Source organism: Crocodylus porosus, unplaced genomic scaffold (genome assembly GCF_001723895.1).
Source record: "Crocodylus porosus isolate Cpor-Errol unplaced genomic scaffold, CroPor_comp1, whole genome shotgun sequence".
Lineage (NCBI taxonomy): Eukaryota > Metazoa > Chordata > Crocodylia > Crocodylidae > Crocodylus > Crocodylus porosus.
The window spans coordinates 15,565,550-15,582,119 of record NW_017728886.1 but is presented as its reverse complement, the minus strand read 5'-3'; the positions used below and the strand labels follow the sequence as shown (position 1 = coordinate 15,582,119).

The window sequence follows — 16,570 nt, the reverse complement described above, 5'->3', positions numbered from 1 at the left end:
ATGACAACGTATTTTTTATTTAAAATAGTGTTTGAAAACATTGCTTTTTGGTCCAATATTAATGGGTCTCCTGCTTCATAAATACAAATCCAAGATTTTGAGGTTCGGTGGCTTAAATCCATAATTTAGGCACCAAGTGGCTTGATTTTCTGAAGGATGTAAACACTGCCTTCTACTTTGAAATTAAGCCTGATCATAACTGTCAAAGCAACTCTCTGCTAACTGTTGGCAAATGCTTATTAACATCATGAAATGGCCACTCACATGGTTTGCAGCACAACTAGCATCCTAAAGCTGTTAGGAGAAGTTCATTTTTTCAGATAAATAAAGTTACTGAAAATTGGTATTATCTTTGATTTCTTGCCTGCTGGAAATCTTGAAGGTCAGCAAGTACAAGTTCATAAAAGCTCCAGCCATTTGGAGGTAACTGAGTGTTTCAGATGTGAGAAGCTTGCTTGTCAAATTTGCTGCAGTCAGTGTAAAAATCTGAAATTGATTAGAAGTTGTGATAAGCAGAGAATGGACTAGTGGCTGACTGATGAATCTAACTTTAGGAGTTAAGGGAAGTGGTTCTTAACTGTACACCATAACATACACTTCTAATAGAACTATTTGAACATTTCAGTTATGACCTCGAGTCAATATCTGATTCATACATGAAGATTCATCTTGAGATAATTTTATTTAAAAAACATTTTCATCACCAAAATTTTATTTAAATATTACTAGTGGTTGCATTACCCTGGGAGTTGATAATCCTGGCACTATCATGGTGTGTTATACTGGAGAGAGGTAAATATAATTCTAACCTGCATTGTACTACTTACACTTGCAATGTTCTTTGTTTTTCTTTTTATGAATGCAATTTCTATAAATGTGGAAAAATGTCAATGAAGTCATCATTGCCAAACTCTACACTTTAGTAGTTAGTTATGCATGAAATTTCACTGTGTTCCAATGAATCTTCTTGCTTCATGTTTAAACATATTATGACAAAATATGAAAATAAAAAATTGGATTGAAACCCAAAGCAAAGCCTTACCTTTGTTATCTGAATAATCTTTTAAAAATAATACAAAATTAACTGTCATAAATGTATTCCTAGACATACTTAGCATAATAAATCAACATTTTATAGCAGCAAACTAGACGTTTGCAAAGGAAGTTCAAATACAATAAAGAATTTCAGTAAATATTCCCTACTTAATTGACTTAAATGGACCGAGGTGTTTCCAACTGTGCAAAAAAGATCAGGATGCCATCACCACATACTTTAACTGTTTATTTATTCCCTGTCTTAGACCCTGATTTAGAGGCAATAAAATGCAATCAGTACACAAACCAGAAGCAAGAATCATCTGCTAATGGAACTTTTAATTGAGAAGTGACCAGTGACATGGAGGTAATTCTTTCCATGTAGGATTGCTTGCAAAGACCTCTACGCACTTTATCACGGTAAACAATCACTAACATATGCATTAAAGAAAATTTAAATACATTATGACCCAATAAATATCACAATCAATCAATACACTCTTTTCCCTCCTAAAGATTTAGTGTTAAAATACTACACTTTAGTAGTCTTTTGGTGCTGGACACATATTTACAGTGTTTGAACTAAGTTTAGTAATTTTTAATCAAAAGATAATTGGTAATGTTAAGTAAACCAGTACTCAGAAACTGTCAGGTTGAATAACCATGTTAGAAAGTAATTCACACTGTTTTAGATAAATAGGTGAACATCAGTTCCATTAGTAAATATCAGTTTCATTAATAGACTTGCATATCTTATGCTTATAAATAATTATTAGAACATTCAACTTTCTACAGTAAATTGCTGTTTTGGGGATATATCAGTTTGAATATTAAAAAAAAAAAATCAGGCAACTTAAGAAAAAAACTTATCAGAGAAAAGTGAGCCTTCTTTTTGATCAATCGTTTTGATTGCTTATACATCTTTTTGAAGTCCTGAAAGCAGGTTCACATGGTTTTTGGTCAAATTTTAACAGGACCTTGATTTCAAACAACACGTGATCCCCTGAAACCACTGAAAAGATTGAAATGAATATAAAAATTATGAAGTCCCTATGTTTTTAGTGTTATTAATCCTAGGAGTTAAGGATGTCTATGGCACTTGCAACATCCATGAAATAGTGTGAAACGCTCCTTAAGCCAAGCAAGAGTGGATTTTTACTAAGGGGGCAAAAATTACATATGCAGTACGAGAAACAAGGCAGCAAAAGATTACCAAATGTAGTAACTGATACATCATGATGCTATACCTTTAATGATATACTACCACTCTAGTTTGTCCATAGATCTTTTCAGTACAGAAAAGTATGCATAGGTACATTATTTAAAAACAATTACTTAAAGCCTTCAAGTCTGTGCATGTGTTCTGTTAATCATTTGATCCAATGCTCACTACATTCGATGAAAAGTAAAAAGCATTTTAATTCACGTCTGAAAAGCTTAAATTAAAATTACTCACCAGGAATATTTGGTTTTACAATAAGAAACCACAGCAATTTTACTTCAAATTTTGGATTGATTGTATAAACTGAACGACCTTATATTATGCATTACTCCTATATTATTTATAAATATTAAACTTTATGCAACTGTGTATATGCTGTGAATTTGCAAATTAAAGTGACAAAGCTTACCTTCCTTGTTATGGAAAGTCAATTTCATTAAAGTCATTAATTTACAGCTGTTACATATCTGTACTTATTATAATCCTAAAAAGTGATTTAACATTTGATCTGATGCCTACGCTGCATCAGTAATTGTTTAATCTTATTAAAAGATTAAGCTCTGTCACTTATCTAAGAAGTGATAGTATCATTTATCTAGGCTTAATAGAACATCAGTCAGATCTGTGCAGTATAATCCACTGCCATCATATCATATCTGAAAACACTTAAGTTGTATAATCTAAACCTGTAGAAAATAAAGTTTAAGAAAACAAAATGCATCACCATAATGCCTCTAAGAAAACACATTATCAATTATTCCAGTCCCACAGAGTCGCAACTGCTATGACTGCACCAATAGCACTTACAGTATTAAATGTCCCGGTTTACTAACATGGAAACAACACTAACCATTTTTTTTTTTAAATGCAGCATCTTCATCTGTATTCTGTCCTCTCTGTCATACCCCAAAATGATAATTTGCTTTTATTTTGGTTCCCAAGCACATGGACTTTCCCAATTTAAAGCAAACAAAAAACTTTGTTCTCATTCTGTATACGGCCAAACCTGTTATCTTTCTAATAACCATAAGAAACCTGAACAAAATAAATGTAACCTGAAAAATGCACTGCATTTAAAAGCTTGTCTAACTATCTCAATTATGTAGCTGGTCCAATATAAGGCATCCATAATCATTTTCACAAATCTCCAATGTCTATCAAGGACTTTGAATTCTGCTAACCAGGAGAAGAATTGGGATAACTACATTTTAAAGCATATACACATAACAGGAAGACTGATGCAAGCCTCACTAGTTTTCACCAGTGGGATAATAATCAAAGTCAAAAAGTGGAGAAAGTAGATATGAGTACCCAAATTCCAAATTGCTAAACAGTTGTGGTTAGAAAGGCATCTACTGTCTGTAGCAGTCAAAATGTCTGTAAAAGACACTTAAAAGACTTGCACAGAATGAAGTCCCAAACTGTTGATTTGCACAGTGTTTATCCTCATATAGTTATTAAAGTTAAATGAAGACCACTATGGAAAAAGACACAAAATGGCAAGAAAGAATGAGTACAGTGCTGAGGAGAAAAGAAGTCCTGGCTACTCCTTATTCTGCCACCGATTTACTTTGAACTGCTTTCCTTTCCTGCCCCATTGTCTCTATTATAAATTGGGGACAATGAAAGTTACTGCATCTGTTTTACAAGGATTCTGTAAGGATTAATCAAATGTTTTAAAGACTCCACTTGCAAAAAAAACACACAAAAAACCCCTTTCAAATGCAGCAGAAATAAAGGTCTTGGGTTCTGGAAGTGCTTTTCCATTATCCCATGAAATTATATGTTTAGCTGAATTATAAAATAGTTCATCATCATTTTCGCTCCTTGGATAGTGTCTCTCCAGAGAAGTGTGGTAGTGCGCCAAAAAACAAACTGAACATTCACGTTCTAAAGAGCAAAGACAAAGTGGCTATTGTCTGGGAAAGGGAAACTGAGTCAACCCAGGCATGTCTCCCCCTCATCTTGGTAGAGTGTATGATTATACATAGTGGCCCAACCTCATTGTTGGGGACCACACGTGAGCACATGCAAATTAGGCTGGAATAATGCTGTGCCTAAAACACTAGGTCAGCAGATGGCACCAACAGTCCATCTGCCTTTATGGCAGGAGTGTCGAATTCATGCCCCAGGCCAGATCCAGATTGTGGGACTCTCTTGCAAGCTGGATCCAGCCCAGGGTAGTTCCAGCATGGGCCAGAAGGTGCACCTATGGTACCAATGACATGGCCTGTGCTGGATCTGAAGCCACCACATCAACCACCTGGATTTACAGCCACATGCCCTATGCCATGGCAGTAGCTCTAGACCCAGAAAGGTGCCAGAAGTGATGTAGCCTGTGATGATAGATAAAGCACCTCTGAGAGGCCAGAGGTATATATCATTCCACTGCCACATTCACCAGGGCCCAAAGGGCCCACATGCTGCAGTACGCCACTCCCCCAGCCATGACTTTACAACTTCCATTGGCCCACTGTTAACTTGGAGGCCGTATGCTTGACATTCATACTTTACTGAATAACAACCTTCTCCTGTCAGATACTGCAGTTAGTTGTTGCTCCAGTGGTTGAAGCCTCAAAGTCCAAGTTTCAAATGCTTCTGATTATAGGAGACTGTTACGTGTGTATCATGATAGTTTTTGTTTTGTTTTTACTTAAAAGAAAATTACTTATAATATAAAAACACTGTTAAAAGAATGCTAGCATTGCAAAGTCGGTAGATTTGGAATCTACAGTTGCTTGAACAACCTGAATTCTGTCGCCTTCATGATCACATACAGCTCTTTCTACAGAACACCCCTGCCTCATTGAGTGTGGAGTCAATGAACAAAGAGCAGAATAAATGTTGCATGGGCAGCCATAAATCATTATGGCTGTCCTAAATTTCAAGTCCTTGACTTTGCAAACTAAGTAACTAATACATTCCATAGGTAATTACCTCAATTTAAGGAGTCTGAAAATGCATGATTTAGAAGGCAATTTCTCAAATGTATCAAGGATAAATGCCGAAGTGGTAAAAACAGCTCCTTGAGAGAAAGCAAGGAAAACTGATTCCGGCAATACATTTAGTCACTACTGAAAGTAAAATGCATTTGGGTAACTGTATTGAACAGTTACCTGGATACAGAGAATTATGTAAATGATTAAATTTTAATGTATTTGTTTTCTGATAGCGCTGAAACTTTTTAAGTGAGAGTTTTTGGTAGCAGTACTCTTTGCATATTGGTTTGTACAAATAAGAAATTGCTGTGGATGCCTGACTACTTCCTTTGCAGTTTATCTATTTTATTTGCAGAAAAGCTTTTAATAATGTACTACTGCTCTATATATTGGTGTGCAAAAGCATAAAATGGAAGTGTTTTTTAAAATGGATGAATGAACGTTCAATAATGTCTTTAACTTAAGTCACGACACTGACAGGTATTGAATAGTTGGGCCGTGCCTTATCTTTCTGCTTAATTCATCAACTCTCTAAACATGCCAGTCAAAAGGTGTCTCTGCACCTGGATGGAGCTAATTATTAAATAACACTGTCAATTCATACCTTATGCAAACATACTGCAAATACAAAAATAATCTATGCCTTCAAGACATTAAATGATAGATTCTCGTTGATTTCAAAGGGTAAAAACAACCCAACTTGTTCAGATAGAGCTCTTTTTAAGAGAAGCATAACATTATTTCTTTTTTGTGACTTCTCAGACTATTATATGGGTATTTGCATCCAATCACCAAAGAGGTGTTGAACTTCTGAAGGAACTGAACTCATTTTGCAAACAGGCCCGCAGCTCCAAACAGGCCCACAGCAACTGGACTCTTTAAAGCCAGGAAACCAATTAACTCCCAAAGGTAGAGATAGATCTGCAATGCTTTCCAGAGTTCTTACATACTTGGATGTTGGAAGGGAGGGTGTTTGGACTCATTTCTACTCAAGAGTATGCTCTGTCTTTCAAAGATGCTCTTAGGATAGTAGCCGATTTGTAACCTGCACATATAATTCATTTGATAAGAGAATGCACCAAACCAACAACAGAAAATGGGGATGGAAGAGCTCAAAGCAGATTATCTTGTCTCCCTGTTCCTGCTCCACCACACTGAGGCAAGGTGATCTACATTTAAACCATTCCTGATGGACATTCATCTCACCTTCAGTGAGGAAGACTCCACAACCTCCCTGGGCAATTCCTGACAACAGAATCCCACTGTGCTATTTTATTTTCTGGAGATACTAGTAAATTAAAATCAAGCTTCATGAAAAAAGAAAGAATTTTTCCTTGAATTATTGAAGACACTGTAATCTATTTATATTTTAAAAAACCCTTCAAAATTTACTTTCCACTGAATTTTTGCATTTTCCCCAACCAAATTTTAGTCCTTTTCATATTCTTATTCTTGCATCTTATTCTCTCACACTAGCACTTAAACACTGCAGATAATTTTTTTTCCATCAAGAAAGCCTGCTTTCACTGAAACTTCACTGAGCTTGTCTAGAGTGTCCAGGAGAGGACACAGTCGTTTACTCCACTAATCCAGGGCCATAAGTATACTCCAGACCCAGAAGCTTGCCAGCAAGGCTTCTCTGCACTCATCCACAAGTACCTACTCTCTAGGCTTATCATATTTCCAGTTTCAAAGAGGACACCTGTGGGGAGGGGGGCAAGTAATATGACTGTGGGAGGTAGACAGTGATATATCCATGCCCCGTCCCTGCCCCTCACTCTCAAGACAGACACCCCAGCACTGCCATAGTACCCCACTCAACAGATCATGCTCGTCTCCCTCACTCCTAACCCACAGCCCCTCCCCCATCCCTGCTGATACCCCTCACTCCAGACCTGCAGCATCCTGGCACACTGCCTGTGCCCAATACTCCCGACCCACAATCCCCAGTCTCCCCCCACCGGTGCCCCTCACTCCCAACCTGCAGCCCCCTGCTCCCTCCAGCCCTGCAGTGTGTCCCTGCTGCCCCGCCCCTGCAACCACAAGGGTCCCAGTGCTGCTGACCTGGCCACGCAGCTCCCTGCTGCTCCCAAAGACTCCCTCGCCCTGCTGCAGCCCCAGCACCGCCAGGCACCCACTCCCTCCTCACACACCCATCCCCTCCATGCTCCCTGGGAACACGTACATGCACAAACACAGACTCCCAGACAGCCCCTAAGCCGTGGCCCTCTAACCCCTACCTCCCACAAACTTACCTCCATGCAACTGCCAGGGCTGGTCCTACCACCAGATAATGCCCCTGACTCCAATTGCCCTCCCCTTGCTTTCCTCTCAGTCCCAAACAGCTTCTCCTAGGGCAAGCCAGGAAGTGCCAGGAAAAACATCAATGCTGAGTAGAGCAAAATCCAGGATGTTTTTTGATATTTTAAAAAACCACCCAGATGGAGATGGGAAGACCTAAAAAGAGGACATGTTCGGGAAAACCAAGACACATGGAAACCCTACTGCTGCCAAACCCTCAGTCTCTAACAGGCCTGACAGTGACCACAAGGGACTAGCTCAGACCAGTCGCTGGCTTAACTTACTGGTTTGAAGCATGTCAGCAGAGCAGGGAGTAGATGAGGCTCAGTTCTGTTGTCCCTAGGACCAGCCACGACAGCAATACACAAGTTAAATCTTAAAACTACCTTCATGTTTAAGCACATGCTTAAGTCTTTTGTTTAGCTGGAGCTGATGTTATGTGCTTGAACTGGCAGGTTGTGCAACTGGGTTCTCAAGTATGTGCATGCTCCACCCACCTACAACCACAGGGATGTTCCAGAAAAGGAGATACATAGGCGAGGCAGCTACCAGTTTGTCCATTTGCCCCCACTCGCAAATCCTTGGACCTGGGACCAGGTTCTGGAGATCCCAGACCCACCTGACTGACAGTCTTCTGGATTTAGATCATGTTTGTTGACCCAGATGCAGAGTGATCTCATCATCAAGTGCTGGGATTTACCTCTTCAGCAGTGCAGGTGAGCCCAAATTCTCATCTCACTTCAAGTATGCAATTCTCACTAATACTGATGAGAACTATGGTACATCATTAATTTATTTAGTCATAAAAACTAGTGACTGAGTATGTGGAAGTATTATTCACAGAGTCATTAAGTATTCCCATACTCCAAGCTTACCAAAATGTTAAACATGCCAACCTACCCCTCCCCCCACAAATTCCATGTTTGTTTGGGTTTTTTTAAAGTTACCCTACTTCCTTTTTTCTGCTCCTTTTCATTTTATGTTCTTTACAACAACTTAAAAAGAAGTTTTACCTTTCCAAGCATCCTTCCTAGGAAGTAATAGTGTCTAGCATAAGAGTCTCCAACAAGCATCTGTGCAGCAGGGTTTGGGTAGAGAAGCCCTTCATTAGTGGTTTTAAAAAATCCCTGGTTAGGATTAAATCCTGATTTAAGCAGTTCATTCAGAAATTCTCTGAAAATTCCACCACCATCAATGCCAGCTTCATCCAGGCCATGTGCATTAAGCAAGTGAACACGAATTCGCTTTTTCAGATCAGGCTCTGGGGGGGAAAAGTGACAAGGAAAGTCATATGCAAGAAGCTGTACAACTACGTTTAGGAATATTTAAAGATATATGTCCAAACCCATACCCACACATAAAAAACTCAAATGTCAATATTGTAGAAATATTACTGATTTGGGGATGGACATGTTACTCAGAATTGGAAAGTGACACGTGAATTCTGAACATAGCACCCTGTCGGGTTTTTTTGGTGTTTTGGTTTTTACATGTAGAAGAGCTATTTCTAGAAGTAGTTCAGAAAGAGTAATAATATTAACATAATTTCTGGAAGCTCTTTTCCTTTAAAAGCACACACTACATGCTACGAGTCTAACTGCAGCTACCAGAGATAATTCTTTTTTTCTTCCAAGAAAAACGAGGTCTTTCCTTCCAATGTGGAACACACTCCCACACAAAAATAAAGCTGTCTTGAGATGCCATATTAACATTGTTTGGTCTGGTACCAATAGCTTGCACTGACTCAGACAAACCTTTATCACAGAATCATAGCATCACAAGGTTGTAAGAGGGTTCTCTCTCAAGGGTTATCTGGTGCAGACGCACACAAATTTCTTGCCTAGTGGTTCCTGAGATACGAAGCATTTTTGCATATGTGGACAAGCTGTTTTGAATAACATTTTTAGAGATTTTTTGAATATATAATCTCTCTCTACCTAAACCCTGCACAATTGAGAGTATAGACAGAGATAAAAATATTTCATTAAAATTTTTAACCCAGACATTTCAAAAATAGTTTTCCTAATCATATTGGTAGTCTCTACAGAATGCATCTGTTAAGTCAGGGGTTCTTAAACTGTGAGTCGCAAACAATTTAAAAGGGGGCTGCAAACTTCCCAGGGGTTACATGTGGCAGCACAGGGAAGCGGTACACGGTGGTGGAGCAGAGTGGTGGATGGCAGCAATGGCTGCTGTATGTGAGCTCCCCATCCCCCACTGCTGCCATCCAGCTCTCAGGGTCACGGCATTATAAAGTTTGAGAACACCCGTGTTAAATGGTGAGTAATAATGACTTTACCAATGGTAATTTGGAGTTACCTGAATAACTTGTGATTTTGCTGTTTATGATTTTAAAGAAGTTCCTTTCACATGGAGAAAGGAGTTTACGTCTAAAAGCTGTCAGTTCTACTCCATTTCTGTTTTTAAATATCTAAAATAAGGTACCACTGAAGTATTAACTGAACCCATATGGACAAACTGGCTGCCTCTTCCAAATCAATGACCTTTGTTCTAGTGCAATCAATTCTAAGACCTCATCTATGAGCACTCAATCATCTAGGTCCATTTTAATCAATTTGGTCTATAATCCTGAAATTATGCTTCCAACAGCTTTCAGAAATTTCTTCTTTTCTGTACTCCCATGCTGCGTTTGACATACTAGCAATACTCTGCATAACTGTATTGTGACTCAGAATACCCATACATTTTTTTCTTTAATTGCCGTATTCCTTGGTTTGGACTGAAACAGAATAACAGTCATAGTATATACATTATATACACACAGACTATGAATACACGATTCTATATTCCATATATTCTATGACAGCTATGTGGGGATTGGGAGGATTCCAACTGCAACATGATGCAAACCCACATAGATCAAGAGAAAAAATATTTTTTTAAATAAAATTAAAATAAGTTTTAAAATAAATTTGATTTTTTTTAGTACACAATTTAGTTGTGTTTTTTTTTCTGGTTTCAAGATGGCAACCCCGCTCCCAACAGAGTACTTCTGGGGCAAGGAGAGGGACTTCTGGTAGCAACGGTCAGGGGCAAGCGAAGGAACTTCCGGTCCTAAGATGGAAACCAGGGGGCAGGGTTACCACTGCAGCCCTTGACAGCTCACCAAAACTCATTAAGCGGCCCTGCAGCTGCAATAATTTCCCAACCCTACTCTAGATCAACTGAGGATTCCTTCATGCCTGGCAATTCCCCAGGAGGAAGGTAGATTTCTTTTCACTACCTATATCTTCCCCAAGATATTTTTGTTATATCCAAACTCTCCATACATTTAATAAGGGCTCTCTACAATTTAGATCTAGCTGACACAGAAATGTAAGCACTGATACAGCTGCACTAGAACAAACCCGTTGCATAGCTGCCATTTATAACTCACTAGTGATATATGCTAGCGTACCTAACCTAAGTCTGGCATAAACCACATTGCATCTTTCAAATTCTGTCAATATTAAATGTTTTTTCTTCAGTGCAGATGAAATTCCACATGCAAAATGTCTAATGAGCAGTATGAGTGAAAACACAAAGCAGTTTGTCGGAGAAACTGACAACAACATAAAAAGGCATCCAATGGAGATTTAGTTTGAATTAAAGAAAGTGGTGCATTAAAAATGTTAGACTGCAATAATCAAAATGGAAAGTGAAGAATTGGGATGAGGGGTGTGTGTATGGGGGTGATCTCAATTTCAAATCTAATCTAAGCATTTCAGGCAAGGCATATCTACCCTTCCAATAAGGTAAAAACAAACAAATAATTATTTAGCAAGATTTATATAATATAAGCCTACCGTTTTCTGGGGAAAGTTTGTCATAAGCATCTTCATAAATATAATTTCTTCGGATAGTAACGTTAATTCCATCCAGAAATGGACCGTCTCCTTGAACTTCCTGTTTGTCAGCGTAGATCAGTCTTTGAAAAATCTGGTCAAATGAATTAAAAGAGAAATCAAGTAATCATACTTACATTAGGATTTTCAGTAAGTGTTTACTTCCTAGTTACTACAGTTCTTTGAGATTTGCCTCTTCATTCATACTTAAAAGACTTGGCACCTCTAACACTGCTGTAGAACTGCCATAGCCATTGAAAGGAGGTGGTGTAGAGAAGCCCCATCATTCTCAACTTGCGGAAAGACTAACCGGGTTTGCTCTGTAGGCAAAACCCTGCAAAGAATAGATATGGGGGTAGAGGAGATAGTCAGTCCTACCTGCTCTTAAGACTCAAGAGCCAAGCTGATGCTGCAGCACAGGCTCTTCAGGGGGCCATTCCAGTATTCCTTCTAAGTCAGCACTCAGGTTTGATAACCACCCCTAGTTATGCTACTGCTCTGTTCTACCAGTAAAAGGGAACACCTACTCCCCAACCATCTTCTCAGTTCTTTCTTCTTATCATGAAGAGTCCTGAATACAAGCAAGTCTGATGCAGAGGGGAAAGCAGATAAGTAGTGTAAAAGCACAGTCAGCTATCAAAGAACAATAGTTACTAGTAACATTCACAATTATAGGAAACTGAAATAGCAGTGCCTCTGGAGCAAGTGCTCATAGGATGAAACCACTATCAATATCATTAAAACTAGTTTCAAATCCCAAGCTGAAGAAGGTCCTCTAGTTATACCCCAGGGATTATGCACAGAAAAATGCAAGATTATGCACAAAACCCCCTCAAAATTATGCTAAATTAATTACTTTTTTTCTTCCCCACCACCTTTTTGTTTTGGATTGTTTGTTTGTTTACAAATTAACATAAATATAAAACTATTTTAACCTTCTTTAGAAATACATGTAGGTACTTTGTATGGATGGGGGGTATAGGGGGGTTTGTGAAGGTGTGGGTGCATGTGGGGTTTGTAGGGAGGAATTGTGAAGGCCTGTGTGTGGGGGCAGTTCATGGGGAGGTTGTGAAGGGGTGTGGGTATGGGAGTGTGTGGGTGGATGTACCCCCACCACATGTCCCACAGCCCCCACCACTGGCAGCTCAGGTGGTGGGCCCTCAGAGAACTCTTGGCCACAGCAAGGAGATGCCCAGCAGCAAGCAGCTCCAGCTGCGATCTGGAGGCTGCATGGAGCCAGGCCTGTCTGGCCTGTTGGCACACACCTTCAAACCAGACCAGGCTGGGTCCATACAAGCACATGGGCCTCATGACAATGCAGCCAGGAGCCATGCACCACTGAGCTGGGCTGGCTCCATGCCTCCTTGTGGAGCTTCCAGCACTCCAGTGGGAAGCAACATATAGAGGCACAGAATTGCATCATTGGGCCAGCTGGGCTCCACGCCTCCACATATAGTTTATAGCTGGAATGCTGGAAGCCCCCATGGAGGCACGGAGACAGCTGGGCCAGCCTGGTGGCACGCAGCCCATTACCCGCTCAGACCCTCCCCCAAGCTCACCCAAAAACCTCACGCTCACTCCCGCTTCTGCAGGGAGGAGCTCCCTGCCCCCACTTACCAGCTGTCAAGTCACGCACCACCATGACTGGTGCTTTCATATGGGGCTCCCAGCTGGAGTGCCAGGAGCCCCACAGAGATGGAGGCACAGAGCTTGCCAGGGTTAAATTATACAGTTATGTATGGTCACGCCTTTTATGTGCAAAACTGCATGGGTGCATAATTCTCTGGAGTGTATCTAGTAGAAGAGTCATTTGTCATTCCCTTAATATGCCTAGAGATTACATGGTCAGAGAATAAAAGACCTGTAAAAATTACAAAATAATGATAGGCAGAAATAGCTGCTACATGCACTTACAGAAAATCTACCACTGATTCTGTCTCTGTCTTTGGATACAAGGTACACTAGAACATCACCACTCCTTCCCTTTACACTGAGCACACAACTGGTGTTTCTTATGGTCTGTAATAATTCAAGGTAGTTCTCTCTCATCTGTAACAGTTCAGCTTTAACCATGTCAACACAAGGGGTCTACAATAGTTAACTGCCTATCCTTCATGTGCCTAGCTAAAGCATTTCTCCATCCAAGTGAAAAATCCTAACTCATTACATCTGCTTATATACTCTGCTAGCAGATGAGTGAAATGATATACAGAACCGAACCAGTTTCCTTACTTCCTTGGACAGGGCATCAGCATATACTTCTCTCGGTTTCTTGACGGAGAACATGGGAATGATATTGTAAGCACCTGCACTACCCAATGTTTTGTGAATGGACTGAAAGTCTATAGGACTCATTTTTCAGCTCTGAGTTCTAGGACACTGATGTGAGGTCTGAAGTCCCAATAATCATTCACAAGGCTAATGTAAGTCAAAACAGTCAGACTCAGAAGCTGCTTACAGACTGCATATTCTACTTGGGTTGAACCATGAGAGTTATCAGGAAGCCTCATCTTTTTTAGGAGAAACATCATGGCTTGAGTCTGAAATAACTCTAGTAAGGTGATTCTTTTCATGGGCTGTTCTCCAAGATGATCAATAGCCCAAAGTACTGGAAGAGGTCGGCCTAATCTTGAAGTGTGGAAGATACCCTGTTGAACCAGCTAAGAATTAACTAATATGGCCTTTCATCTGCAATGTACTACAGATATTTAGGGGTTTTTCTTAGTAAATTTAGTAGAAAGAATGAAAGACAAGACATGTAACTGGAAGTAATTTCTCCCCACAGAGAATCAAAACTCTTGGCGTGGATCAGTTATTCCCACATGAAAGCAAACATGCTTGAGACTGAGTGACAGACAATTCTATTTCCCTGGGATAGAAAAAGAATAACGTCCTCTGGCAGGGGTGGGAAGAACCTGCAACCTGGGCATCCAACCTGGGCATCCTTTGAATGAAGCATGCAACAAACTGGGGAGAGGACAGACAGCACAGCAGCAGATAGGGCAAGAAGCAAAAAGCAGAACAGCAGGGAAAGGGATTGGGCAGGGAAAGGGACACTAGGGAAGGGTGTGGGGCTAATTTGTAGCACACCTGTCAAAAAGGTTGGCCTCCATTGTCATCTAGTATTAATGTCCTGCTATGAAACTACAGCAAGGTCACTATTTCTGATGCTGTTTTATATCCAGCAATCTAACACCAAGTAACTTGGAAGAGACATGGCCCATATTGCAAAAGGAGAAGAATGTAGTTCAGTCATACGAAAACTGTTATTTAAGGGCCAGAAGCTGAGATGATGTGTGATAAAGAGCCCTGCTTCTGTTCTGAGGTCCTTTGGCAAAGGCAGTCCTGGCAGCAGCAGAAGACTGGTGTCTTTCCTGGAATCATGCTCTGTAGTGTTTATACAGAGAGGGACTGTCCATGGTACGGAAGCAAAGTATTTTATCTCCTCGTTAATGAAGACTGGGAAAGCCATAAGGTTCAGCTGTAACTTCTGTTCTAATTCTTTCCAAAGTCTCCTTCAATTTATAACTAAAACAGCTGGACTCTCAAAGAGAAGTTCTTTCAGTTGTGGAGACCTGAGCATCTAATCCCGAAATATTTCCACAATAGAATCTGAGGGGTCACAGGATGCTCTCTGCATGCCTAATGCCACTTCTTATTAGTTATCAGTTCACCTGCAGTCAAAAATAGGGTTGACACACAGTATAATATACAGTTACCTATAGACACAAGGGCTTAGCAATTCATTACTTGGAAACACAAAGAAGCAGAAGAATGTCCTTTTCTTCCAGCCCATACCCCCCCACTTCTATTCAAGGGAACAGAAAGGTAACACCTGAAAATATCTTTTTTATGGAGAATTCCTAGGATGCAGATGCTAGCAGTGAATCAGTCCAGAGACACTGCAACAAAAACTAATAACCTCCTAGAGCACAGGTTACATATTAGTTGTTTGATACTTGTGGTAGGGATATAAGATTGTGTCAGATGACCTTAGCTGGGATGAGTAGTCCCATGAGAATAGGGAACGTGACTTTATCTTTTATCTTCTATTCCATGATGTAAAGAAGGGAAGAGATGCGCCTCATCCTAAAACCACCGTTTGAAAGGATTATCAGAGCTTTTCTTTCCAAAAGTGCCCAAAGCCATTTCTGTTCATCAGGAGAAGATGAAAAGAAGCCCCAACACAGATGAAGCCCTGATCTGGTATTCAGACCACATTGGGACATTCTTCAGTGGGAGGATGCTCCATTTATTCCCAGCTGTTACACTTAAGGCAACAGTACCAGTGACAAATGCCAATTTTATCTACACAGAATTAAAGGGATGCTCCTAAAATTCAAGTGCACAAGGTAAGGCCAGTGCCATATACTGCTGACATAACCAGCAAAGTCTATGCTGAAACACCACCGACAGCATTAAACACAGTAGTCATCGATTCCTGAATGTTGTAATAATTGACCAGGACCCTGCATATAATTTTTCCAGGAAGATGAAACTTTCAGTGAGTGAAATTAGTGAGGATTCCAAGAGCTAATCAGAGGTATGCAGTGTCCTTCATGCTCCTCAAACATGTTCTGGTGCTCAACCTTTTTATCCAATGGGCCACACAGGCAGTGTCCTGGTCCCTCTGTGGAAGCCTCCGATTCGATTCAGAGAGATTTGACGATTCAGCCACAGACACAGCTTTATATGTTTTTTGTGCGTACCTCAAGGTACCAGGTGTGGCTCCATCTGCCCCACCATCTCCATGTTTATGAGCCACACCTGTTACCTCGAGGAATGTAGAAAAAAAACATATAAAGCTGCATCTATGGCCACATTGCTGGTTCTCTGAATCAGAATTGAATCTTCAGTTTCAGCCAAATTGAATCGGGACAGTGATCCAAATCAGCAAATCAAATCACTGTCCCCCTGAATCAAGCCAAATCCAAATCAAATACTGCCCACTTTGCACACCCCTACTGAATAGTGCTGTGGAAACTCAAGAAACAAAGATCAACCAAAGGTTTTGATGGAGAACATCCAGTCAAAAAAGAAGAAATTGATGGAATCAGTTATGTATGTTGGATAGCACTACAGAAGAAAGAGACTTGGGGGTCATCATTGACCACAAGATGAACATGAGCCTGCATTTCGATGCTGCGGCTAGTAAAGCGACCAAAATGCTGGCGTGCATCCATAGATGCTTCTCCAGCAAATCCCGGGACGTCATTCTCCCCTTGTAC

The 16,570-nt window shown here is 40.2% G+C and overlaps 1 protein-coding gene across 2 annotated transcripts in view; it reads right to left on the bottom strand.

Moving 5' to 3' along the window:
* Positions 1-16,570, bottom strand: part of UBE3C (ubiquitin protein ligase E3C) — a 107,550-nt gene that overhangs the window by 27,504 nt on the left and 63,476 nt on the right. Inside the window, exons 17-19 of one of the 2 annotated variants that reach the window (XR_002100141.1) lie at positions 11,304-11,436; positions 8,511-8,758; positions 265-486 (exon numbers count right to left, since the gene is read on the bottom strand). Coding sequence is in view for 1 of the 2 variants with exons in the window: in XM_019530583.1 (XP_019386128.1) it covers positions 8,511-8,758; positions 11,304-11,436 (381 nt within the window). In the remaining variant the exon portion in view is untranslated. The remainder of the gene's footprint in view (positions 1-264; positions 487-8,510; positions 8,759-11,303; positions 11,437-16,570) is intronic. The other variant, XM_019530583.1, reaches the window with a different exon arrangement.